We start from the raw sequence: 26358 nt of genomic DNA on the forward strand, positions 1-26358 counted from the left end.
AATAGGTAAAAAACTTAAACACAACCTTAAGAACAGAAATGACTGTTTAACGCTTTAACCATCATGCTGGAGCCAAGGCACTGGAAATGTATGTGAGATAGTATCACACAGCAGGCTTCTAATGGACAAAGGCAACCAATACCACCTACTATGGCCTTTAATAGCATCTAAGATATAATCGCAGCTGAAACATGGGCAAGGGTGGGAAAAACAAGTTCTTGCATAAAATCCCTGGGCAGAAAAGGAAAAAGGGGAGAAGAATCTACTAGAAATGTGGAATGTCGAGTAGGCCCGTTTTCTGAAGACAGTTCCCATACCCCAAAAGGGGGGGCGGGTGGAGTGGGGAGGAGACGTGGTGGAAAGAGAAGCAAAGCTTCCCTACGGAGGATATTTCTGTACTGGGGGAATCCAGGCAAATGTCTGTTCTGTGACAATACAATACGGCCGACAAATTCTTCGACAGAATCCAGCCACAAATATCAACATGACACATGATCTCAAACAGAAAATTATAAAAGGAAAAATGTCAAAACATTTATTTCAAAAACATGTTAAATAAAATTTGCCACTCACTTCTAATCTCGTGTAACAATCAGCAATAAATTTCTTATGTAACGATACGGAATCCTAAAAGTAAGAGGTACATGGAAATTAAAATTAGTCCGACATTTAATTGCAATCATTATTAATGAGAAAACATCAAAATAAAAAAGCCAATTTTCAGGCATGCCAAAGGTCAGAACTCATCAAAAAAAAAAAAAAAAAAAAAAAATATATATATATATATATATATATATATAATTTTCTGTTTTGTGTGTAAGTACCTTCTGTCCTTTGATACCCACCTTCTTCAATCTGGGATTTAGATTAATGTAACTATAGTTTATGATTAACTGAATAGCTTCATTAGCAATTTCTTCATCAGGTGATTCCATGGCTATTTTCCAAATGAAATCCATTCCTATCAATTCCAGCTTTTCTACATACTGTTCAAAAGAAAAAAATCATACAGCACACCAAGGTCACAAAATTACAATTATTTTCTGTTATATCATTAAGTCCACACCTTTCAGTTCAATATGCATTAAGGCTGCGAAAGCCAAGCTACATATGAGAGCACTACTGTACTGTATTTTAAATCAAAAACAACTAACCACAGAAACACTGGGCTATGTCCATGGCAACCAGGGGAGATATGGAGAGTTTTCTCCAGATGTTCCTAAACCCAAGCTGGAAATCTACCCAAGCAGGTTACAGAAAATAGCACAGGAGTGAAGGAGCACCAGCTTCAGGAGCTTGTCCTCAAAAGGAAACAGAGCCAGGCTAGAAGTGGTTAATAATCCTTGAGGCTCAATCGGGTCTTCCCAAAGCTCAGTTCAAACGGCAGGATCCAAGCTTACAAGATCTTGTAAAAATTCATACCATCCACGAAGCCAGGCCTTGAATCAAAAGAGTCAGGTCTTAAAAAAGACCATTATTTACTGCCTTTCTTTTTTTAAGGTTCACATGTAAATATAAACATAAGTTGCATACATTCGACAGATCCTCACATTCTCCTGCTTCACTGTCTGTTCCTAAAGTTTCCTCCCCAAATCCCTGTCGCTGTGATGAACCGAAGATTCATCTTCAGAATGAAAGATGTTATTATTTTTTTTTAATCTTTTATTTATTTTTTGAGAGAGAGACAGAGTGTGAGCAGGGGAGGAGCAGAGAGAGAGGGAGACACAGAATCTGAAGCGGGCTCCAGGCCCCGAGCTGTCAGCACAGAGCCCGATGCGGGGCTCGAACTCACAGACCGTGAGATCATGACCTGAGCCGAAGTCGGACGCTCAACCGACTGAGCCACCCAGGCGCCCCAAGATGTTGTTATTTTTTAGCAACACATCCATTACTGGATCTGAGGAGCTGGAAGCTTCAATAAAACTATCCCCGTCCTGCATTCACCTAGCCACAGGAGGCTGCTGGCTGCCCTGGGTCAGCAAGAAGCACGGAGAGATGAGAAGTCAACTTTGTTCTCCCGGGCAGTTAGCGAGGTGTCACTGTGCCAGAAAGGGAGCCTCCGTTACGCTCTAAGAGAAGCTCTGTCACCTAAGCAAAAGGCGCAGTTGAGGCGATGCCCATTCTTTAAAAAAGGTCGTGTTTTCTCTCAATTAGAACACCTTTTTTGCCATGTTTTACTAGACTATCCAAATTATCCAGATTTTGGAAGAAGGTACTTACCAACTGAGCTCCTTGTCGTTTCAATCGATGATCACAAAGATTCACATTTTCAAAAAAAGTCTTAAATAAGTTAAACCCTGAAATTACAGAAGGTCAGATAAATTCATGCGCTCTAAGTAACACAGATACCAAGGAAGAGACTCAAAGTATATCAAGAGCCAAAACTGTAAAACTCTTGGGACACAACAGACATAAATCTTCAAGACCTCCGATTAGGCAACGGTTTGTTAGATATGGTACCAAAAGCACGAGCAGCAAAATAAAAAGTAGGTAAATTGAACCTCATCAAAATTAGGAGCTCTTGTGCTTCAAAGGACTATAAGAGAGTGAAAAGACCACCCACTGAATGGGACAAAATATATGCAGAGTGTCTATCGGATGAGGCGCCACTAGGCAGAATATATAAAGAAGTCTCACAACTCAACAATAAAAAGACCAACAGCCCAATTCATGATGGGCAAAAGGTCCGAACAGACATTTCTCCAAAGAATATATACAAACAGTCAATAAACACATGAAGAGATGCTCAATATCCTTAGTCATCAGGGAAATGCAGACCAAACCACGAGATAACACTTCACACACACCAGGACGGCTAGAATAAAGACGACAGACAATAACGAGGATTGGTGAAGATGTGACGGAACTGAAACCCTCAGATGCTGCTGGTAGGATTATAAAACGGTGCAGCCACTTTGCAAAATAGTCTGACAGTTCTTCAAAATGTTAATTATATGATTCAATTCCACTCCTAGGTATATACCCAAGAGAAATGAAAACTAACGTCCACACAAAAACTTGTACATGAATGCTTACAGCGGTGTTATTAGTAATAGCCAAAAGTGATTAACACTTCAGTATCCATCACTGATGAATGGATAAACAAAATGTGGTATATTCATACAATGAAATATTATTCAGCCATAAAATAGAATGATACTGATATGTGTTACCATTTGACAACTGAAATGGTAAGGCCATATAATTTAAAGTGAATCACGAGATACTATTCACATAAAAAGGAATTAATCTGTGTATATAAACACAGGTATACACAGATATGTCTTTATACGCATAAAGAAAAGTCCAGAAGGATAATCCAGACTGCTTAGTTGCTTCTGAGAAGTGGGCTTACAGGGAAAGGAAAGAATCACATTTCTTAAAGAACTGAGAAAAAAAGACTTGAAATTTTCTTCCTACCATTCATGGTGATTTCATATGACTCCAATTTAAGAATTTTCTCCTTGAAAAGCTGCTGCTGAACGTCACTCTCGAGATCATGTTGGCCTTTTGTAAACCATTCAAAACACATCTGTGGATTAAGAAAAACATTACCCTATAACTAAAATTCATTTTAGGCAAATACTTATTCCAAAGTGGGAGACAGAAGATAGGCTACGTTCAATGCTTCAAAAATTTGTATTACCAGGGACAACGGAAACGCCTGGAACGCCAGAGCCAAATAAAGCAGTTCCTAGCAGCCTTTTCCTCAGATAATGAAAATATACACTCCTACTGTTCAAGGAAGGTTAGACTTGGGCTTGCCCACTAACGTTTATTCATAAGCCTTGTTGTGTGCCAGCCGCTGTGCTGGGCACGGGCATTTATTCAGTCCTTTCAACGATCCCAGGAAGTAGTTACAACTCTGCAAACGGAGATGAGCACACAATTCATCGTTAGAATATGCCAAGTCAGGTGTTCTGCTCCTGGCTTAACCTATTTTCAGCTGTTTAATTATAGTCGGAAAAAAATCTGTCTGGGCATCTATTCTTCTTTGTGTTTAGAATACAACAAAGAAGTTTGTGTTTGTGTTTCTGCCGTACAACATCATTGCAGGAACTCAAAGTTCTTGGTTGGTAACTTGAAATTAGTTCCATGGGAGGGAGAAAAATTATAAGACATACCGAGAATTCTTCAGCTGTGCTCTTTCGGCTCAATTTGGTTTTGTCCAGAATGGTATAAAAATTACCGAACTCACACGTTTATGTCATAGATATGTATCATATAATGTATTTTTTCAGCACTTACAGCTCCTGGCCGATTAGCATAAATGTGTGCTTAGCAAATTGAGAAGCATTTAAAAAATTTTTTTTATGTTTATTTATTTTTGAGACAGAGAGAGACAGAGCATGAGCAGGGGAGGGTCAGAGAGAGGGAGACACAGAATCGGAAACAGGCTGCAGGCTCTGAGCGGTCAGCACAGAGCCCGACGCGGGGCTCGAACTCACGGACCGCGAGATCATGACCTGAGCCGAAGCCGACCGCTCAACCGACAGAGCCACCCAGGCGCCCCTTGAGAAGCATTTAGAATCGACGATGTGAGACCCATAAAAAAGGTAAACTATAGAAGCCCCACTTCTGCCTTATTTTAGCCACAGTACCACCTTCTTACCTCTCGATCCAATTCACAAACATCCTGGCCAGTCACAAGACACTCCCAGATTTCCTTGGCACGATTCCAACCCAGATACAGAGTGGCTTCTTGCAAGAAAAAGGCTAGAAATTTTAGATGGGCCTCTAAATACTGCAAAAAGAAGTAATGCTAATTAGTCAACTCCAGGCATTCCTGCGCAAAAGCAAAATTAAAACAAACTTTTTAAAAATTAAAACAAGAATTCTACCGAACGCTTGCACATATAATTTAGGGTAAAATAAAGGCGAGACATCTGTTAACAGCATGATACAGTGGAAACTACTTCAAGTCTGTTACAACTTCTAGTCAAGTTGGATGGCAGTAAAATATCACCTCCGTAACCTCAAACTGAAATACCGCAAACACTGGTTAAGTTTTTTTTCTAATTTTTAAAAACAATATTACTAATCAACTGATTTGAAAAACGAAAGCAATTCTCCACAGCATAGACCATTATCGTTTCATATGAAAGGCAGAGGAAACATGGTAATCTTTATCACTTTATCGTATGCAGTTCTAAGGTGATTTGCTGAATGATTCGCCCACAAATAACAACTTCCTAAACTGTTATTGTAAAATGGTTATAGTCAAAACATAAAACTGCTCCATCGCTACCAAGAAACCTCATGCCACCTCTTTAGAGCGACACCCTACCAGTATCACGTTTATAGTTCTCGCGCAAATAGCCAAACGGATGCCGTAAAGCACGCCACGAAAGCACAGCTCCGGATACCTCCCGGTAAGTGTATCGGCCATCCACCAGCGTGGAACCAGTCAAGCCTCCGGGTCCAGCCACAGCGGCTGCAAGTCGATGACAAGCTATCAAACTTCCGGTCACCAACTTCACGATTTCAAAATTTTTCTTCAAGTCTTGAATGATGCTCTTGGCAAAAAACAACAAAAAGAAAAATGGCATGAGAATCTGCAGTCATTTTGTGAGTTTAGCAGAAGCTTCCGCTTCAGCACGTAGCCCTCGTGAGGGACTGCAAATCTAAGGATTGCTTCACTGAGGATTCATTCCCTACACGAAAGCAAACAAAATCATCTAGTATGTGCACTTACTAGGGAACTCATAAACTTCTCTGCTCATGTTTTGTTTCTAGAGACATTCTCTCTTTTTTTTTTTAAAAGACGGATTTCAGAAAAGAATCTTTTCGCTTCTTGCGTACTTTTCAGGTCTTTCCTCCCAAGTCTCGTACGCTGAAGAAGCTCTGGGTCCTTTAAACAATCTCATCTTCCTGAGATCAAATGTCTTTAAATCTTTTCGAACACAGTTCTGAAATACCATTCAGCCTTTTAAAAACTGGCATAATCATGTCAATCAATTAAGGAAATAAAAAGGAAATGAATCAAGGATGTTGCAAAAGAAGAGCTCTTGTAGAAATGAGAGCAGAATGATGTTTGAACTCAAGAGTATTAAAGAATATAAATGAGCTGTTTTAATAATCATAAAGATGTAAAATAGTGACTTTGCAACTCAGCAATTTTATCTACGTTTTGTTATTAGAGAAGTTGTGTAAGTAGGTAGAATTGTACGCTGATCAAATATAGCTGCTCTCTTACCTTGTCTTGCTTTTGATAGGTCTGTTTTATAAACGAGCGGGTGATCTCGTGGAGCTGACGCAAGGCTGGCACCACCCATACAAACTGGGGATTATTAAGCTGAGACGACTAGAGTTAAAAAGAAGTTACATTAGTTACATCTAGAAATGAATGGCAGGCAAAATTTATTAGCTATAAAAATTTCCCAAGTCGATTAGGTTTGATGCTATACATTCTATTATTTTTCTGTCCACACTGCTCATTTACAGCTCATCTCCATGCACTCGTAAGTCAGTCTTCAACTTCTTATTCTGCATGCAATTTCCTAAGGCCAAGAACTGCAAACAGGAGTGGATGTGAAGTGACAGTAAATGTACAGGGTACATCAGCAAAAAACAGACGACAAGGGATTAGCAATTTCAGAGGACAGATTAAGTAGCACAGGCTGCTAGGACATGTTGACATGATCAAATGAACTGACGGGCAAAGTTTAACTTGGATAATACTGGACTGGCTGGTGAGGAAAATGGTATAGAAATATGAGTTTCTACAGTTATATGATTAAGATACCAATGATATGATCAAGACACTGATAGTGGTCTATATATTCAAGAAAATACTCATGACCTGCTTATATCTCCTAGTTAAAACAATTTTGCAAGAGAGAATTCAATTTTTATTAATTATCACAGCCACTTTACATTTGTACTTTGTATTTTTCAGAAACACTTTCAAATGTTATTTCTGAAACTGGCACAGGACAATCCAGATCTTCGTAGTACGTATCTGAAAAGTCCGATGTTCATGAAATAATCTTTAAAAACAGAACTGCTCTCTAATATAGAACAACTTTCAAATTAAGAGATCTGTAAAATTTGGAAGGCTGTCAGTTTCACACTATTAATCAAATTATCGATTAAGTGTCTAAAAAACTGAGTACAATAAGTTTTAGGTCCTTAGCCTTTATTTTCAAGGCTGAATTTTGCTTTCGTTTTTAAAGCCTTCTTGCTTCTTCACGTCTTTCAGTAACATGAAGACCTTTATGGGGCAGAAAATACTTCTGAAAAAACCTACTTTCTGTCTTTGGCAGAAAAACAGCATACTACTGAATATGTAAACGAGAGCGAGCTATTGCCCAAAACAAGACTGGTCTTCTTGGAGATCAGCCAACCTTAATCGCAAATACCGTATTTCCTGGATTCTAAGATACAGGTTTTAGAAATTTCAACATTTCTGAAATTGACACTTTTTACAATTTTGTCAAAAGTAACTTAGCAGCCACTAGGGGGGGAGGAAGTTTTGACACGGCTATCCTTACCTGCGTACATGCACCCTTAGCTGTATATGAAAGGTATCTACTTGTTTGTCTACCCGTCATTTTAGCTGCGACCTCATATATGTAGCACCGAACAAGGATGGCTTCTTAACTTGAATTTAGATCACAAATTTGTTACTTAAACTGTCAAAGAGATGACACTACGATGTCACAGGATTCGCCTGTCGTGTCTGTCAACTCAAAAGCAAAGAATCCTGCCAGTGGTCTCAGTCTCAAAGCCAGGAGAATCTGGTGTGACAGACTCATACCCTGTGAAGGGCCGTGTCACCCACCACTAAATGTCTCTGTCCAAAGGTTGCACCCAAAATTCAAGAGAAGCTGTTTATCTTGTAGTATACACAACTTGACTCAGTTAAGGAAAAAAGCAGCTTGAGTTTTACAAAAAAGGACAAGGACACAAAACTCCATAGTCTTTAACATGCCTCGGAAGGATACAGTCATTCTTACGGAGGTCAAAGTCACTACCAGATAATGAAAAGCACTGTGCCAGTGAAGCCGTACAGACTGGTCAAAAAGAGGCTTAGATGCAAACTCTTGAGTGTGACTTTAAACTAAAGAATGGTAAAACTAAAATGTAGCTTCTTTTTTCCTTCTCTGCAACTTACTAAATCTGTGATGCAGGTTGCAGTCACTGGCATCTTAGAATCAGAGAAATAAGGTATATATTAAAGGCCAACTGTTTGCAAGACTACCTACGTATTTGTGCTAAAATAGAAGAGTTGCAAAATGACAAAGATTAAAACCCTAAGGCTTAAGTCCAAACTCATACCTACCAAAAGGATTATAAACATGAGAATATAAATATGAACCCTCTAGCAAATAATCAGATATATTAAAAAGCAGTATTAGGACGATTTCAGTTAATTATGGTTAGAATATTTTTATTTAACATAGAAAATCATCCTTTGAAAGTAGCTCACCATCCAATAAAATTCAGGAAATCAAATAAAATTGGAATTTAAAAAGTATTTCTGATATGGCCTTTCTAAAGTTTAGCAAACAGGAAAGATGTCATTTATTCCATCATATCCACGACACGATGTTGCTCAGTTACAAGAAAAATTTAAATTATTTTTCTCCGCTTACCAAAAGGGCAAGAGACTACAGTGAACAATTAAAATGAGCACGTTTGATAATGCCTGGTAATGGAGCTGAGATTTCATAAGTAGGCGGTAACGGTATGTCCAAATTAGACCTCAATATCAGATGAAGCCTTCAAGGTCAATTGGTACAGCCTGCAAACCTATGCCTAAATCCTCAGTCACTCTGGTTTAACGACTAGTCTCCTAGTGCTTCCCGTGATGAGGAGACAGTGCATTCTACCACAGACTTCTCACGGAAAGTTCACTGCTCTCTCATATTAAAACAGGCCTCCCGCGACTTCTTGGGAGACATAAAAAGTCGGTGGGATCAAACTTCTCTATCACAATCTAAGTCTCTGAAGAACACTTTCAAATTCTTTCTTGAATTCTCTTCTCAAAGCTGAACATCCCCCCTTTCTCATCTGTCTTCTTTTCCCAGACCTAGCCATTTACCCTAGATTCAAAGCACACATTTTTGCATGGGAGGACGTTTTTAAAAAAGTATTTCCTCCTGTGCTAACCACATCACTGTGAGGCTGTACTGAGGACATCTTGCTACTTTTGCTTTGAATTACGTGCTTTGGCAAGTAGAGGCCACTCCACTCTGGGTAAGTAACGATTTTAGTGTCCTCACAGGGTGAAGGGGCGGAATAAGAGGAAGGGGCGGGCATCCACCTAGAAGCTGCCAGGCACTGTGCTGGGGGGCAGGGGTGGTGCTGAAGAGAATGACTTAGGGAATACCCAAATACTGCTACTTGAGTAAAAACGACTTTTTTGGCTTAGTGATTTTTTTTTTTTTTTTTTTTTTGGTTGCGTACATTTAAATTTTTAATTGAAGGGAAAAAAGGAGTGAAATAAGAGGGAGAGGGTTGGGGGTAAACAGTGGAAGGTATAAAGGAAGCAAAGGAAAGAGGACCAAGGGAGCCAAGGGTAGGTATCCTGGCAGAATCTACAGAAATAAAGTTAAGAAATAAGGGTCGGAATTTCCAAACACAACAGTGGAATCCGGGAATTTTAAAAGTGTCAAAAGCAGAGGGAAGGGGAATCAGTTGGGGGAACAGAGGTAGCTGAGGGTGGGAGGGGAGTAAGAGGTGGGTGATCTTGTCTTACCCTTTGCTTAGTTTCTGTGTAGCCTGGCAGGGAGACATAATCCCCAGTCAGCCCACCTTGCTGCCTGGCAGGAAAGGGCATAGCATAGAAAAACACCTTTAGTGGCAGGATATAACTCACCCCCCTGCCTGGAGCCAGATCCAGGGGGCTCTGATCTTCCCGCTGCCCCCCTCAGCCATGTGTACTTTCAGAGCGAATCTGCGAGAGCACTCAGTCCATTGAAAAGTGCTATGTAAACGCAAGGTATTATTTGGAATGAAATCATGGTACATCAGAATTTCTTTAACTGGGAGCAGTGAGAAATAAAAACGGAAGGGCACTCCTTTCAAGTCTCACAAAATGACTCCAAAAATCGCCACGTGACTTGAGCTTTGTTATGAAACAACAGGCATGAATGAAGTGACCGCAAAGAGGGGCAACAAAGAGGCACCGATGCTACGACTAGAAGAGCGAAGTCATGCTGAGCCACGGCGAGCAAGGAGCAGGCGGCGGGAAAGGGGTGCTGGGTTCAAAAGCCATTTCCCTGGAGGCAGGAAAAAGTCCCTTGAGCTGGGACCCTCAGATTTATAAAGAAATGTATCTGCTGCCGAGAAGACAAGACTGCTTGTCTACAGATACCTTTTCGTCTTGCTATTACTACTACTAGGGAAGGGTCTAAACTCCTTACACAACTCACTCTGGATGAGGGTCAACCGCAAAGACAGAGACTGCAACAAAGTATCTGAATCGCTAAACTGAGAGAACTGGAAAAATTCACACTGTATCTGAGAGCGAGAGCAATGTTGTTGAATTAAAGGAACAATTCCTTAAAACCTGAGCATCATCAGCTCCAGTTTGTGAGTGACTTTTTGAAAATCTCTAAGGCTAGGTTATATGTAGAAAATTCACCTGATCACATTTCGGCATCAGAAATCTAAAACACAAAGTTCTTACGTGTCCCTAACTAAACTTTATGACCAGATATAACTTAATAAAAGCTCACTGAATCACCACGGCCTCTTAACAAGAGCTAGGAGTCTCTGAATATACCAATGAAAATTAGCAGTATTCAAGAACCTTTAAAGAAACACTTATTAATGAAAGCCAAGAAAAATGTTTAGCCAATGAAATTACTAAGCCACATTCACCAAAACCTTTTTTTATGTTACAATAAAACGAAATCCCTCCTGTTATGAGGCTTTCCATTTGGTCTGGGCAACCCAAGGGCCTCGGCTAGAGGAGGGCACTGCTTTGGTGGGGCAGGGGTGGGGGGGGTGGGGGTCCTGCTGCAACAGGGGAGGTCGCTCCAATGAGCCGCCCCAAGATCAGCCCTCCGGAGCACAGACTGGATGTCTAAGCACTGCAGGGACGGGAGAGCTACAGTCATCACTGCTTACTCTGCTAACCATGCTTTCAAAGGGCAGCCCCTAGGTGCCCAGCAGGCTGGAGGGCAGAGCCCTGAGGCAAAGGGCTCCCAGAGCAGTGGCCCCATTGGCTGTCATCGCCTACGCCCGCCTCCTAGTATTGGGTCCTAGTAGCAAGACTCACCAAGGAATCACTTTATGAACACCTCTGAACTAGGCACCTGAAAAACAACTATGTGCCAGCACTGAATGAACCTCCTTCTTCCCTTTTCTTACTCCATGAACAGTGCTCCACTTCTCCCTCATGGCAGAAAAATGGGCATGGTATTTATGCAGAATCCATTGGACTCACTACAACGGTGCACACTTCGCATTTAGTTTACAAAAGAAGAAACTAAGTTAAAGGTCTTATAATTTTATGAAAATAATAAAACTACCCTGTGAATGTGACCTTGGATTTGTGAATAGACGGCAGTTTCCGAGCATTACTCAAAGAAACACCAAAACACTTATTAAAAGAAATTATTAAATTAGTATACCTTTTGGGCGGTTCCATGTGAAAAGTCTTACCTTGAATCCGTCCTTCTTGTTTTTTTCCAAACCTGACCACTCTCCGGGCTGAAATGAATTTTAAGAGAAATGTAAGTGACTTGGTAAAAGCAGTACCTACAATTTCCAAATCTTGGACTCTAAGGTAAGAGTTTCCAGGTCGCACATTTGATGTACATAACAGGCTAAGAAAATCATTGGGTCCTAATTACTCAGACAATGCTATTGATGCTCTGACAACAAAAGGAGGTCGAAGGTAAGACCAACCCTTTTAATATCTTCTATGCACTTAATGATGTAGCTTCTCTTGATTGCTTCCTTCACCGCGTATGCGTCACTCAGGATCGTCAGGTGCTCCTCCAGGGCTTGCTGGATAAGGCTACTGGGCAGGGTCGGAAGATGGGCCAGTTCCCAGAGTACATCTAACACCTACAATAACACCACACAAGATGAGCCCACACATGCACGAACAACCGCATAAAGTATGTGGAGCTGGAAAGATTAATTTCATCCTCCTGCCTTTCCAGATGTGGTCTCAAAGCGAGCTTCCCGGCCTATTCGTCCAATCAGGCTCAACAGCTTCTGTCTTACTCTGTCGCTTTCCGTCTCCCAGCTCTGCGGAAGGGAAAAGGCAAGACAATCCAATTGTATCAAACCGGCAAAATATGCAGAAAGTTTACATCTGAGCTAGAAAGGTTCGATAAAGCAAGAAGAGTGTATGTTTAGAAGCTTCCAGCTTAGAGGGGGAAGCTTCTTTTAGAAAAAACTTAAAAAGCTAGCACGTTTGACTGGACACGTACCTTCTGAATGAGAACAAACAAATGATTAAGCTGATCTGAATTAAATTTGACAGCTGCTGCAGCAATAATAGTATGGATGTTCTCGATCACAGTAGATGATTGTCCCGACTGGAAAAGGAAACATGGGGGGCAAGTTAAGTCCTGGAACTTGGAAAAAACCTCAGCCTCCCATCCCCCACCCATTCCCCCCTCCTGCAACTGACAGAAGAGGAAAGCAAAGCAGCAATAAAGATAAACTGATTCCAGTTTCATTGGCATTCCCTTGCATGAGAATACTGGCAGAACTAAAGGAAGCGACCCTTGTTAATGGCCATCAGTTGGCCTTGGTTAAATTCCTAGCAGTATTAAATCTTTCAAAAGATGACAATTAAGTGCTCAATCTGACATATTCACTTCAACGGGAGTGCAAAGTATTTTCGACTGGCAAATAAAGATTCAAATTGATTTCAGGACTTTACATTCACTTCTAGCTGAGGGGAGTCTCTACCTCATTTTCTATTTTGCTCATAGATACATTGTAACTTCAATGAATAGTTATTTATTCCTTGGGCAGTAAGTCTCTGTTTCAGAGATGTAGGTCCTGTGGCTGTCCTTATGGCTGAAACTCACTTTATGACCTCAACCATGACTCCATCATGCCTCACTGCTCACCATGTGGAGGACTTGAAAGGCAGGGACTTTTTTAGAGTCAATTCCACAAGAATTTTCCAGTATCTGCCATATACAAACATTCACCACATGCAGTAGGGATATACACTGTATCCATCATGATCTCTAATCTTTAGCCTTATGTGGACTCACAACTTACACTCAGGACATTCTGTGAGGATATTCAATCGATGAAAGCGGACATGGGAAGTAAGATCTGTAGGGCCCAGGATGGTTTTCGGTCAGTCCTGCACCTAACGTTCTAGAGTCTGCTCCCTGCTGCCAGGCTGCCAGACTGCCAATCACATTTCCTCTACTAGCTATGCTCCTGCTAGGTCCTGCCCAGGGGAGGCACTGCGGGGAGATGAGAAGGCAGGGGGAAGAAAGAGGCACTGCTCTGTGCTCAGGGACTGGACGCAGGTGCTGGCCCTGGTGGCAGCACGGGCTTCCAGGAGCCCTGCTGGGGGTGCCAGGCTCATGGGCAATCCCGGCATTTGCAGCGAAAGCATCTCCAAAAGCAGATTCCTTTCCTTGCACTTTGTATGCCCTTTCCCCACTCCGCTCCCCCAGCATTCCTGCTTCTCTCTTTTGCTCTTCCCCCCTAGCAACACCTTTGTCAACAACCCCCAGTATCCAGTTCCCTCTGAGACACCTAGCGAGGCTTCTGTTTCCTGGCCAGGTTCTGACTGATACGGTGTCTAAGAGGGTACAGTCGAGGTGAGCCCCGGGCCTCTTTCTGGCTGGGCAACTAGATGAAGGCTAACACCATTACTGAAACAGACCCCAAAAGGACTGGGTACTGACACACTGGATTTGAGATGCCTACAAGATGGCATGCATGAAGGCACAAGAGTTATATATACATTTACATACACTGCACTGGAGGGCCAAGAAGAGGTATGGATTAGGGACAGAATTCTGAGAGTCAGCAGCATCCAAAAGCAGTCAAAGCCACAGGAGTGGAGGAAACTGCCTAATGGAAGATTATACACTGAGGAAAGGGCTAAGGACCAAGGCTTGAAAGAAACTAACATTAACAAAGTAGAAGAGAATAAGTTAGTAAAGGAGACTTGAAGAGGGTGCCAGAAAAGTGGGAGGAAAATGAGTCAAATGGATATTAACAGAGCGAAGGAAAAAGAAAATGAAGGGTGTGGCTGATTGTGTCACAGCTGCTGAGGGTCCTGGTAAGCTGAGGTCTGTAAACTCAGTGTTACTTTCATCCTCATTTAACAGAACTGAACGGGAAACACCTATCCACGAACATAGATAAGCAAACACAGTGAAAAGAACAGGACACTGACAGACAAAAGACATATAATTCCTAACTGCTGCGTGGCCTGTGGTAAAGCTTTTCATTTTTTTCAATCTGAGACATGAGAAGACTAGACTAGCTGGGTAGTTTTACATCTTCTGGGTAGTGCAACCCTTTTGCACATACGCAATCTTAGCAGAAGCCCTGAACTGCAAACCAGATTGGAGCAGCTCCGCTTTGACTAAAGCAGGATACAAGATCCATTTCCCTGCTTGTTCACCACTCTCCTTCCCTCTCCTTCTGACAGAAATGTCAGAAAAAGGCAAAAATAATTCTGATCAACTTACCTGTATCTTCCAAATTTTAGTAAGTTCATCTAAAGACAATTTACTGCCCAAGAGTTCAATAATCCCCTTTATACGATCACAGTATTGTGCTTGGTCTATGTTGCCTAAGGGAAGAAACACCCAAGAGGCAGACAGATTCAGTGAACATTGACTTTCTAAATACGATTCCATTAATTCAAAGCAATATTAACTCGCTACCAGATTTAAAGGCTAATACAGTCAAAACAACATTTCACACCTTTCTTTGATATAAAAATACATCACTTACAACTACGTGTTAAGAAATATAAATATATGTTTTTAAAAAGCAACTTACCTTCCAGTGCAATGGACAGAACTGAGTTTTCAACCAGCCAATCTAACAATCTGTCTGTATCTATAGCATTCTTCACAGATTTGGATAAAGTGCTATCTTCTATTAGTTTGGTTACCTAAGAAGACAGGATTATTGTGACAGAATCCAGCACAAATATGCACAATCAAAATCTTCATATATATGTATACATACCCTGTGGCTTTTACAGTGTTGCAATGTGGTCTGATAGTTAGCCAAAATGTATCAAAGGCCAGTTACTGTAATAAGTTAACAGACTACTTATTCCTGATCTCTCTTTAAAAAGAACGTGGAGCCGGGGCACCTGGGTGGCTCAGTCAGTTGAGCATCTGACTTCAGCTCAGGTCATGATCTCATGGTTCATGAGTTCGAGCCCCACATGGGGCTCTGTGCTGACAGCTCAGAGCCTGGAGCCTGCTTTGAATTGTGTCTCTCTCTCTCTCTCTCTGCCCTTCCCCCACTCGTGCTCTGTCTCTCTCTTTCTCAAAAATAAAAATATTAAAAAAAAAAAAAAAAAAGAATGTGGAGCCAACAAGGGCACTCTCTGGGCAATTTCACAAAAACACTAAATATTTCCAAAAATTTCAGAGAATGAATTTTGAATGTAACACATGTAGAAAGATCGCGTTAACAATTACGAACACAGATACCATTTTATATATAAACACTGTTACCTCTTTTTTGTATGATTACAAGAAATTATTCTGCTTCATTTCTCAACATTCTGTATTAATGACCGCAAGTTCTGGCAGAACTTAAAGCGTCTGTGCTTTAAGTCTTCTACAAACAAATACAAAACTTACTTCTTTGAGGGAATTCATTTTAGCGCTAAAATGTGGCGACTTCAGCATGCGCAGTAGGATGTCTAATCGAAGGTCATCCACCACGGTCACCAAATCCGGCTGGAAGCGCATGCAGAGTAACTTGATGGCAGACAAGAGCTCGGGGATGCTAACCAATCTCTTTTATTCAAAGCACACACAAACAGAAAAGGAGCCATGAGAACGTTTTGCGCCCAATTCAGACAAGGGAGTACGGGACATTTTCAACAGCAATGGTTGGTGGTATCCCATACTCCATATGGTCAATTAACTAGTTTGCTTCTAAACAAAAGTTAGCACACAGGTGAGCAAAGGGAAGGATCCTGTGAGAATTTCAAGGTCAACAACATAAAGACTGTTAAACTTAAATGCTAAAATTACTTTAAACAACTTTGGACAAGCTTGTAGTACTGAATTATTTAAAAGCTTCTTCAATGCTATACCTATTAGAAAACTCTCTAAATCAACACGTTAGTAAAATTCTGAATGGTATCACTTACTGAGAACCCTATAATCACTCTATTGATTTAATGCCAACCCGGTGCTTCAGAATACTGATGCTTTACAAAAAGCATTTCTTGCTTAGAAAATGTAAAATGAACTTGATGGGAGTTGTATATGACCAGAATCCAAAGAACAATGGCGTGTGAACCCTGCCCCGAGTCCCGGCTGTGCTTTGAGGACTAACAGGCTCTGGGGCCTACCTGTCTGGAGACGGGATTTACCTTATCTTTGAGGTCCTTTTCCTCCACGCTCCGTACATCCTGGATCGCAGTAAGGATGACTGGGTCTAGCATCGGCTGCAGAAAAGATGTGCTGCGGTTAATAAAGACTCCGGGTTCTGCCCCAGAACTAGAGAGCAGACACTTCTTCATTCACACTTCACAAAGGACAGAGTGCAAAGGAAGGATCTCAATTCTAGTACCAAGAGCCCCATAGCTAGCTAGCTCCTACCATCCCAAGTAGGCCCGTACCCGACTCCATGCCCCAGCTCCTTTAATACCACATGGGTGCAATCCCTGTCATCACTATCTCAGAAGGGTCCTTTCAAAGAGCAACCAAAGACACATAAACTAACTTTTAAAACATGAAGCTCGAGTAGGTATTATTTCTGTAATAAAGTAACTATTTGGTGTTTGATTTTAACAACTGCATATAAGCACAGACCATGAAAAAAAAAATGCTGTGATATGCACTATTTTTGTGTGCTGATATAAATGAGGCCTACAGACGAGACTCCTACAACACATCACTCCAGGATGGTAGCATAATCAGATAACTAACTCTAAATATTACATGAGGAGGAGGAAAATACTAGCTAGGTCTAAATGCTCACTTCCAACTAAGTAAAATAAATTTTTTTTTTCAACGTTTATTTATTTTTGGGACAGAGAGAGACAGAGCATGAACGGGGGGAGGGGCAGAGAGAGAGGGAGACACAGAATCGGAAACAGGCTCCAGGCTCTGAGCCATCAGCCCAGAGCCCGACGCGGGGCTCGAACTCACGGACCGCGAGATCGTGACCTGGCTGAAGTCGGACGCTTAACCGACTGCGCCACCCAGGCGCCCCTGCCAGATAAGTTTTTAAAAATTATTTTACTTAGGGGCCCCTGCCAGATAAGTTTTTAAAAATTATTTTACTTAGGGGCCCCTGCCAGATAAGTTTTTAAAAATTATTTTACTTAGGGGCCCCTGCCAGATAAGTTTTTAAAAATTATTTTACTTAGGGGCCCCTGCCAGATAAGTTTTTAAAAATTATTTTACTTAGGGGCGCCTGGGTGGTGCAGTCGGTTAAGCGTCGACTTCAGCCAGGTCACGATCTCGCGGTCCGTGAGTTCGAGCCCCGCGTCAGGCTCTGGGCTGATGGCTCAGAGCCTGGAGCCTGTTTCCAATTCTGTGTCTCCCTCTCTCTCTGCCCCTCCCCCGTTCATGCTCTGTCTCTCTCTGTCCCAAAAATAAATAAACGTTGAAAAAAAAAATTTTTTTTTTTAAAAACTTATCTGGTGACAAGAGAAGATAGACAGCATATGGCTGTCAAAGCCAAGAAGACATTAGCAAAGAATTAAAATGACACCAGGCGATTATCCAACTGGGATTGCTTCCTCTACGCTTGCGTCCCCTGTCCAGGGAAGACTGGGGGCTGCTAGGGTAGGAGGCAAGCAGTGCTGTTCTCGTCAGCGGCACCCCCCGGCTCACTTCTCACGGCAGCTCAAAGGGCATGATCACCGTTTCATAGACAAGAAGGCCAAAACACAGATGTTACATATGTCTTCCAAAGCACACAAGGGGCAAGTGGTAGAGACCGTTGTTAATTTGCATCAGGTAATACGATGTGAACATGGTATGAGAATAAATTCAGAGCATGAATATATTGCTGAGTAAATCGACGGTTGGCTAATTTGAAGCAATTAAATATGCTTTGGTTGGAAATTCAATACTTTTTACTCTTTTTGAAGTCTACTGTGCTTATTTATCTAAAACTTAGAATTTCTTTGTTAATTATTTTTAGTCTTTATTCATTTTTGAGAGAGAGACAGAGAGAGAGAGACAGAGCACGAGGGAGGGAGGGAGGGGCAGAGAGAGAGAGGGAGACACAGAATCCGAAGCAGGCTCCAGGCTCTGAGCCGTCAGCACAGAGCCTGACGTAAGGCTCGAACCCATGAACCGTGAGATCATGACCTGACTCAAGGTTGGACGCTTAACCAACTGAGCCACCCAGGCATCTCTAAAACTTAGAATTTCTAAAGAATTTAATATTAATTAGAAGCTAGAACATTTATGCTAAATCTCTTCCCACAAGGCAATGCATGGGTAGAGAGCATTTAAAAATCCAATCCTGGCCCTGATGATTAAAAAGCCAATTATTAAATTATTAGTGTTTATTATTAAATTATTAAAAAGTCAAATAATTTTGCCTCTTATATCTTAGTGTTTCAACTATAAAATTAATGATTACATGTTTAATAAGGTGAAAGAACATAAAATGTTTCTAATGAGCTTAATATCCAGAATGAAGAAATGCATAAATAGCCCACCATCTGATTTCATGTAAAAATCTTGCAGATTACTCTGACATTTAAAGAAAGCATTTAACACTTAGAAATGGTAGAAATTTCCTGAACCTACTAAAAAAATCGTATCTCCCTTGTTAAAATGAGATATTAGCAAGAAGGAACAGTGCATACAAAAACACTGCTCCCAAAGGACTCTATGCTTTCAAAGCCATTTATAGTGATTTTAAAAAAATCTCTGGGAAAGTTTCAGGTTTCACAGACCTATTTACAAAGAAAATAAAAAATGAAGGTATTTCAAAGTGACACTTTATTCAGTAAAACCTGTCAACTGAGATGGAAAGGAAATAAGAAAGTATAATAGGCCTTAAGCACTAGAAAACTGACATGCACAGCTCTGACTATTTGATGGCCTGTTGACTTACAACCTGCAGGGACGGGAGATCAGACAAGATGCGCTGTTAAGCTGTTATTCAGCAGTGACTTAGCTAGCAAGGAAGCCCAGTGGGTTGTTCAACACTGATCTCATTTAATACATAATGGCACTGAATCCTTAAACAATCCTGGGAAGGGGGTTGGGATATACGTGGCCTATTTTACAGATAAGGAAACAAAAATACATGTAATCATATATAAATTCTATTTGATAAAATGATAAACTGAAAAGGTAAATCATCTTTTTAAATATTAGAAGTCTCCTCTACCTTGAATTATTAACCATTTTTTCGTTATTTTCTGAGAGTATTTTTATTAGAAAAATAGCTAATCTGAACAAAGAAAAGAAATAGGGCACAATTCTGACCAACCGATAAAAAGGTAATTACTACTGTCTGTATGCGTTAGGTCACCTTCTGAAGCAAATGTAAAGTGGCCTGTCTTACCTGAACCACCGAGGAATTGAGGTACTCCGCACACACCCCCAAGGGCTGCACCAATGCTGAGACCGCCTGAAAACAAGGACAGTGAAGGTCAGACATCAGTGTGAGACGGTGTTTTTCCTTTCAGCATTAAACACGTCCCTTTCAGGGACAATCTGAAATGGTGACTAGATCAAGTCCCGAATGAATGACCAGACAAACCACAACCCCCAGATGGGAAGAACTGGTAAGAAGACGTCAATCCATTTACATTGTTACAGAAATTTAATAGAACTTAAATCATAATAATGCCAATAAAACTTCTTTGGAGGACTGGATGAAAGACTTTTAAAACTTATATTGTAGAATACTAACAGTTTTTATTTGAAAAAGAAGGGGATAGTAGGCGAAGGAGTGAAATGTGCCTTCAACAAACCACTGAAGTCTCCCGTGGAGGAAATTATAAAACTTGACTGAAACGCGTAAGGGAAGGCCCAGACAAACAAGCAGATGCCATGTTCCCGAACGGAAAGAACCAGCACTGTAATTCTCCACACAGGGACCTATACGTTTAACACAATTCCAAACAGAATCTCCGGGGGATTTCTGCAGGACAACCTGGCATGTTGATTATATTCAAAGGGCAGAAATACGAGAACGATCAAGGAGATCTGAGAGAAGAAGGACGTGGGGCAGACTGGTACTACCAGGAGGGAAAGCTGTGCAGCAATAGTATAGAAATGGGCAAAGAACGAACGAACAAACCAACGGAAGGAACACACCCGTGTACACGTGGGGCTGTGACATGTGACTGAGCCAATACGTCGAAACAGGAGAGAAATCAGGGATTAGTCATTAGAGGATCTGATGACAATCAGTTACCTATTTGGAAGAAAATTAAACTGGATCTCTATCTTATGTAATATATAAAAATAAATTCTAAATGAATTCAAGAACCAAGTATAAAAAATAAAACTGTAAGAGTATAAAATAAAACAGGTATTTTTATAACTTTGAGATGGGAGAATATTCCCTAAGCAAGTTAGAAAACTCTTAAAGCCATTAAAGAAAAAATGGGGAGTTTTTATAAAATGTGGACGCTTCTGTTAGCAAAAGACACTATCAATAAAAATAAAGAGAAGCAGGGGCGCCTGGGTGGCGCAGTCGGTTAAGCGTCCGACTTCAGCCAGGTCACGATCTCGCCGTCCGTGAGTTCGAGCCCCGCGTCAGGCTCTGGGCTGATGGCTCAGAGCCTGGAGCCTGTTTCCGATTCTGTGTCTCCTTCTCTCTCTGCCCCTCCCCCGTTCAAGCTCTGTCTCTCTCTGTCCCAAAAATAAATAAACGTTGAAAAAAAAATTAAAAAAAAAAAAATAAATAAAGAGAAGCAAAAGACTGGGAGAAAAAATTTACAGATACATAAAATGGGCATGGCATTGATATGCTGAACATAAAAAGAATTCCTGAAAGTTAACAAGAAAACCCCAAAGAAACCTAAATAACGATGTCAATTTATAGAAGAAATGTAAACAGCCAATAATCACATGATGAGATGCTCAAATTCACAGGAAATGAGAGTATTGCAAATTAAATAACAAAGTACTATTTTTGTCCATTATAATGAAAAAATTAAAGATGGAAAATATTCAGTACTAACGAGAGAAATAGGAAACGAGTTTATGGGAGTACAGACTGGTCCAAATAAATCTCTTTTTTGGAAAGAGATTTATTACTATGAATTATATTAAAAATCACATTTTCTAGGAATTTGTCCTTCAGAAATGGTACCATATGCACATAAAGACAAATTTACATATTTACATGGTGCCCATGAATAAATGACAGCATCATGGTACAACAGTTGCAGGAACACATTACAGCCATTAAAATCAATGACAGCACGGATCTGGAAAGATGTCCGTGATATAACGTTAAATGAAAATATGCTACTACATATAGCTTGATTACAATTCAGCCTTAAAGAAAGAGAAAGCAGGAAAGAACGTGCACAGGTATATTCCACATAAATTTAGGCAAAAGTCAGAAATGCTATGAGTTAAATGGGTAGCTATTACCTAGGAAGAAGGTAGAGATGTGGGGGCTTGGGAGGATGGAGGACAGGCACCTTCCATTCCTTACTTTGTACAGGTAATTAAAAAAAAAAATTTTAACGCTTATTTATTTTTGAGAGAGAAAAAGTGAGAGCAAGCGGGGGAAGCGGCAGAGAGAGAGGGAGACAAAGAATCTGAAGCAGGCTCCCAGCTCTGAACTGTGAGCAGAGCCTGATGTGGGGCTTGAACTCATGAACCGTGAGATCATGACCTGAGGTGAAGTCGGATGCACAACCGACTGAGCCACTCGGGGGGTCCCTGTACAGGTATTTTTAACTGATCAATTGTGAACGTTGCTTTTTCACAGTATTTTTCAAATTCAAAAATATATAAATATAAATGTAAATGTAAAATGAATGCATTTACTTGTTCTCAGTGGCCTATATTTATTCTAGGACACAGTCACCTTAACTGCTCAGGAAGCAGGCATTTATTGTGAAATTTTAATCCTTGTTTGATAAAATCAGAGCCTTAATCTTTGGAATCTCTTTCTCCTATGCCTGAATTTCATCATCATCTCAAACACAACTAAGCAATATAATTCTCTACCAACTGCAGCAAACACGGTTGTTTGAAAAATGGTCTGACCTAAGGGAAAAATCTTGGAGGAATCTTTAACCTCAAGATATTTAATAATAATGAGGGTAAGTCCAGATTCCTACGTATCTACCTTTAAGCCAATTTTCTTCCAAGTAGGGTAGGAACTTGGACTGCTCTGTATTTTTTTTTAAATACATTAACTCTGCCAGAAATTAGTAATTTAACATTTTAAAAATATGAAGCAATTTCTTTTTTTAAAAAGTTTATTTATTTTGAGAGAGAGAGAAAAAAAGAGAGAGAGAGCATGCATGCACACGGTGAGGAGAGGCAGAGAGAGAGAATCTCATGCAGGCTCTGCACTGTTAGCATGTAGCCTGACGCATGGCTCGAACCCACAAACGGTGAGAATGTGACCTCAGCCAAAATCAAGAGTTGGATGGTTAACTGACTGAGACACTCAGGCACCCGGAAGCTAATCTCTAATATGACCAATGACCTATACAGCCAGTTTTTGAGAAATAAGTAAATTGGATAAAACCCTGTATCTGAAAAGGTTTTTGGTTTTAAATGGTTTTGTTTTTAAAAAAAAAAATTTTTTATGTTTATTCATTTCTGAAAGACAGAGAGAGGCAGAGCACAAGCAGGGGTGGGGCGGAGAGACAGGGGACACAGAATCTGAAGCAGGCTCCGGGCTCTGAGCTGTCAGCAAAGAGCCTGACACGGGGCTCAAACTCACGAACCACGAGATCATGACCTGAGCCGAAGTCGGATGCGCCCCATAAATGGTTTTGCTTCTTAAATCATTACCCATTATTTTCCAGATCAGTAGTCACTTCTAACATGCTTGGTCCACTCAATGGGGATCAAAATGACGGCCAAACAGCCTAGTTAACATTCAGGGAAGGGAGAAGACACTCCCTGGTCAGTGTCAGCAGAAGGCGTGGCAGACACTTAATCTTTCGGGATAAACAGTGGGTGGCAAGAAAGGGTCAGTTTATTACCAAGCATACCATCAGACTCTCTCCTGGATGTTACTTCCCTCGCCCAAAGACGGACCAAGCAAGTTAGCTGATTAGTCGCGGTTCTGCAGGAGGAAGCGCTGCTCTAAGCACAATCCTACGTCACTCAGGGGCAACGAATGACTTTACCCCATCACCTTCCGTTCTCAGTACATCACGGTAGCTAGCACAGTGTCCTACATGTGGCCAAGTACAGTTAAGTGAACAACCAACCAGAAGACAGAATAAAATGCTCCTAGTTACAAACAAGTCAGCCCTCTGTGAAAAATAGAAGATTAAGTTATTCCCCTTACCATAAGGTTAAATGTCTTTGAGAAAATGAAGTCCCATGTAAAAAGAGGATGTACTGATTCTGAGGGAGGATTCTAAGCTCCTGTGACAGCCCTGTGTTATCTAGGAGTCCTACAATGCCAAAAAACTTCCTACCAACCTTAAAATGAAATATTTTATTGTGCCTGGCACCAGGGAAGACTTTCTGATATAACGGAGTCATAACACTGTATGTACACATATCTTTGCCACATACAGCAACTGTCTTTAAAAAGCAAGATGATTTCACACAACCATCACAAATTAGGAGGCAAATGCCAAAAGCAAAGGGAAATGAGGGGGGAAAAAAAAAGCAAATACCCTACACTGAAATTTGGTTATGATTAAGAGCAAACATTCCTTTATCAGAGCCACTGAAACCTCTCCTGCAGAGATAACTTAACACTGTAACGTTTCATTGACTGTGTCCAGACCACGTCCCCTGGGTAACATACCAGCCCGAATAAAGCGAACTTCTGCTGTGGGCACACAGGCTGGTTTAACTTACCCCAAGTTCTATATCTTCCGAATGAAGCTTGGCTTGGATTGCTGCAAATCCGCCTAATTCTCCAAACTGAGAAGAGAAAGGGCACAAATTAATTTTACAATGCTGTACATTAATAATTTAAACAAGACACAAAGGCTACCATTCTACTCTGCCAACGTGCTCTGTAATACTGATCTAGAGAAAGCCATCACAAAGATAATTCTATTGTTCCTGCGATACACTGCGGGAGATGTGCTAAATCCTGACGCTGGTGCTCATCTGTATAAACAGCATATGATAAAGAAGAGGAGGAACTGAAAAACATTCTTATTGTTCTTTCTAGCTGTCAGTTACCTAAAATACCAAACTCTAAGCAATTTCATTAAAAGAAGGAGAATACGACTATATTAATAAAAGTTATATACCTTATTTACCAAATCCACAACCCATCCGTGAGGCTCCTATGAGAAAAGAAAATAGAAATTGAGCTGGCGATATGAGAACTTCCCCATGGGCCCATAGATGTTTTGTTTTTTGTTTGTTTTTTTTTAATTTTTGAGACAGAGAGAGACAGAGCATGAGCAGGGGAGGGCAGAGAGAGAGGGAGACACAGAATCCAAAGCAGACTCCAGGCTCTGAGCTGTCAGCACAGAGCCTGATGTGGGGCTCGAACCCACAGACTGCGAAATCATGACCTGAGCCGAAGTCGGACGCTCAACTGACTGAGCCTCCCAGGCGCCCCTACCATAGATTTCTTTTTAACCTAAGCGAAGAGTTGGGAGAAGAAAATATTGAGATTTGAAAAATATTTCAAAAGGCTTTTCTACATGTTTCTTAACGTGAGTCTCTGACATTTGTATATAATTTTAGGAGTCTGCACGTCTGTACTTGGATGCCACTGCTACAGTATGGAGCATTCTTGCATTTCTGGGTAGCTGACGTCAGCTGTTTAAGCTCTCCGAGGTACAGGGTAACTGGAGTCAAATTCTCTAGGAAAATTACATTTTAGAAATCAAGAATTATTACTACAGAGGAGCAAATCAGGAATAAAAAGGTTAAATTTTAGCCCCTGCTGTCCCACTAATTGGTGCCCTGGAGCAAGTGCTTTCTTTTCTCCTCTTTTCTTCCTTCCTTTCTTTTTCTAAGCATTCACTGCTCTGGGGGCTGAATAACCTTCGGGGAACAGTGACTATGAAGAGATGTGGTGCCTGCTTTCACGGAGCTCATATTGGAGCAGCTTCAACAGAAACAAGCAAACCAACACATACCTAACAGGATTCACACTGTGCTAAGTCCCACAAAAGGAAAAACCACAAAAAGGTCTTCAAATGAGAGACAGAAGGAGCCTCCTTTGCTCAGAGTGGTGGTCATGGAAACCCTCTCTGAAGAGGTGGTCTTCAAGCTGGATGCTGCAGGATGAGACTGATTTAGCCACTCAAATAGTCCAGGCAGAGAGGCCGAAATGGCAAAGGTCCTGTTTGGGGAAGGCAGTCAAGAGTAACTGGGGGACCTCCCCCACCACCCCGCGGGGACACAGCAAGTCGGGAGGAGCGGCACAGGTAGAGCTGTGGAGAGGGGCAGAGTGCAGACCACGCAGAAACTCGCAGGCTGCGACTGGAAGGAAAAAGCAACAAAAGTGCTTAAGCCAGAAGCGATGCATTTCATGCTTTACGATGACCAGTCTTGCAGTTGTGTGGAGGATGGAATGGGCCAGATAAATGAGAGTGGAGGGAGAGATAGTAGTTGGAAGACTAATGCGGTAACTAGATTAGACAGGATGGTGTCGGGGGGTAGGATGGCAGCAGTGGAGGCAGAGAGAAGGCAACTGAAGACACCTTCGAGATGAATTCAAAGGACAGGTTTATGGTTGCTTATGGGTCGTAAGAAAAGGGATAAATCGTGGCCGACTCCTATGCTTTTGGCTTGAGCACCTAGGTAGATGGTGATGTGGTTTACAGAGAGGGAGAAGAAGGAAGGCTGGCGAGACAAAAGGAAGTTCCATTTCAAGCACACTAAGTTGGAGACATCTGTGTGGCGACCAAAAGGAATGGTTGGCTCGTCAAGTATGGTGTGCTCAGAGGAGAGGTTTGGGCCACAGAGATACAAACCGAAGGGCCATCAGCACAAAGACTGCATTTGCTTCCATGAGAAGGAAAGACAGTTCTTGGGAAAGAATAGTGAACAAAGAGAGGGCAGCTCTGGATTAAAGCTGGACAGAAAGCAAGGAATC

General features: G+C 41.2%; 1 protein-coding gene across 3 annotated transcripts in view; it reads right to left on the bottom strand.

Moving 5' to 3' along the window:
* Window positions 1-26358, bottom strand: part of USP24 (ubiquitin specific peptidase 24) — a 141259-nt gene that overhangs the window by 74586 nt on the left and 40315 nt on the right. For all 3 annotated transcript variants that reach the window (XM_045477530.1, XM_045477531.1, XM_045477532.1), the window contains exons 6-23: window positions 24554-24589; window positions 24150-24215; window positions 19690-19755; window positions 16523-16597; window positions 15780-15938; window positions 14959-15073; window positions 14643-14746; window positions 12396-12503; window positions 12115-12210; window positions 11863-12024; window positions 11617-11664; window positions 6197-6304; window positions 5367-5516; window positions 4613-4744; window positions 3421-3532; window positions 2221-2297; window positions 846-986; window positions 574-627 (exon numbers count right to left, since the gene is read on the bottom strand). In XM_045477530.1, coding sequence (XP_045333486.1) covers window positions 574-627; window positions 846-986; window positions 2221-2297; window positions 3421-3532; window positions 4613-4744; window positions 5367-5516; window positions 6197-6304; window positions 11617-11664; window positions 11863-12024; window positions 12115-12210; window positions 12396-12503; window positions 14643-14746; window positions 14959-15073; window positions 15780-15938; window positions 16523-16597; window positions 19690-19755; window positions 24150-24215; window positions 24554-24589 — 1809 coding nt within the window. The remainder of the gene's footprint in view (window positions 1-573; window positions 628-845; window positions 987-2220; window positions 2298-3420; window positions 3533-4612; window positions 4745-5366; window positions 5517-6196; window positions 6305-11616; window positions 11665-11862; window positions 12025-12114; window positions 12211-12395; window positions 12504-14642; window positions 14747-14958; window positions 15074-15779; window positions 15939-16522; window positions 16598-19689; window positions 19756-24149; window positions 24216-24553; window positions 24590-26358) is intronic.

This window comes from Leopardus geoffroyi, chromosome C1 (genome assembly GCF_018350155.1).
Source record: "Leopardus geoffroyi isolate Oge1 chromosome C1, O.geoffroyi_Oge1_pat1.0, whole genome shotgun sequence".
Taxonomy (NCBI): Eukaryota; Metazoa; Chordata; class Mammalia; order Carnivora; family Felidae; genus Leopardus; species Leopardus geoffroyi.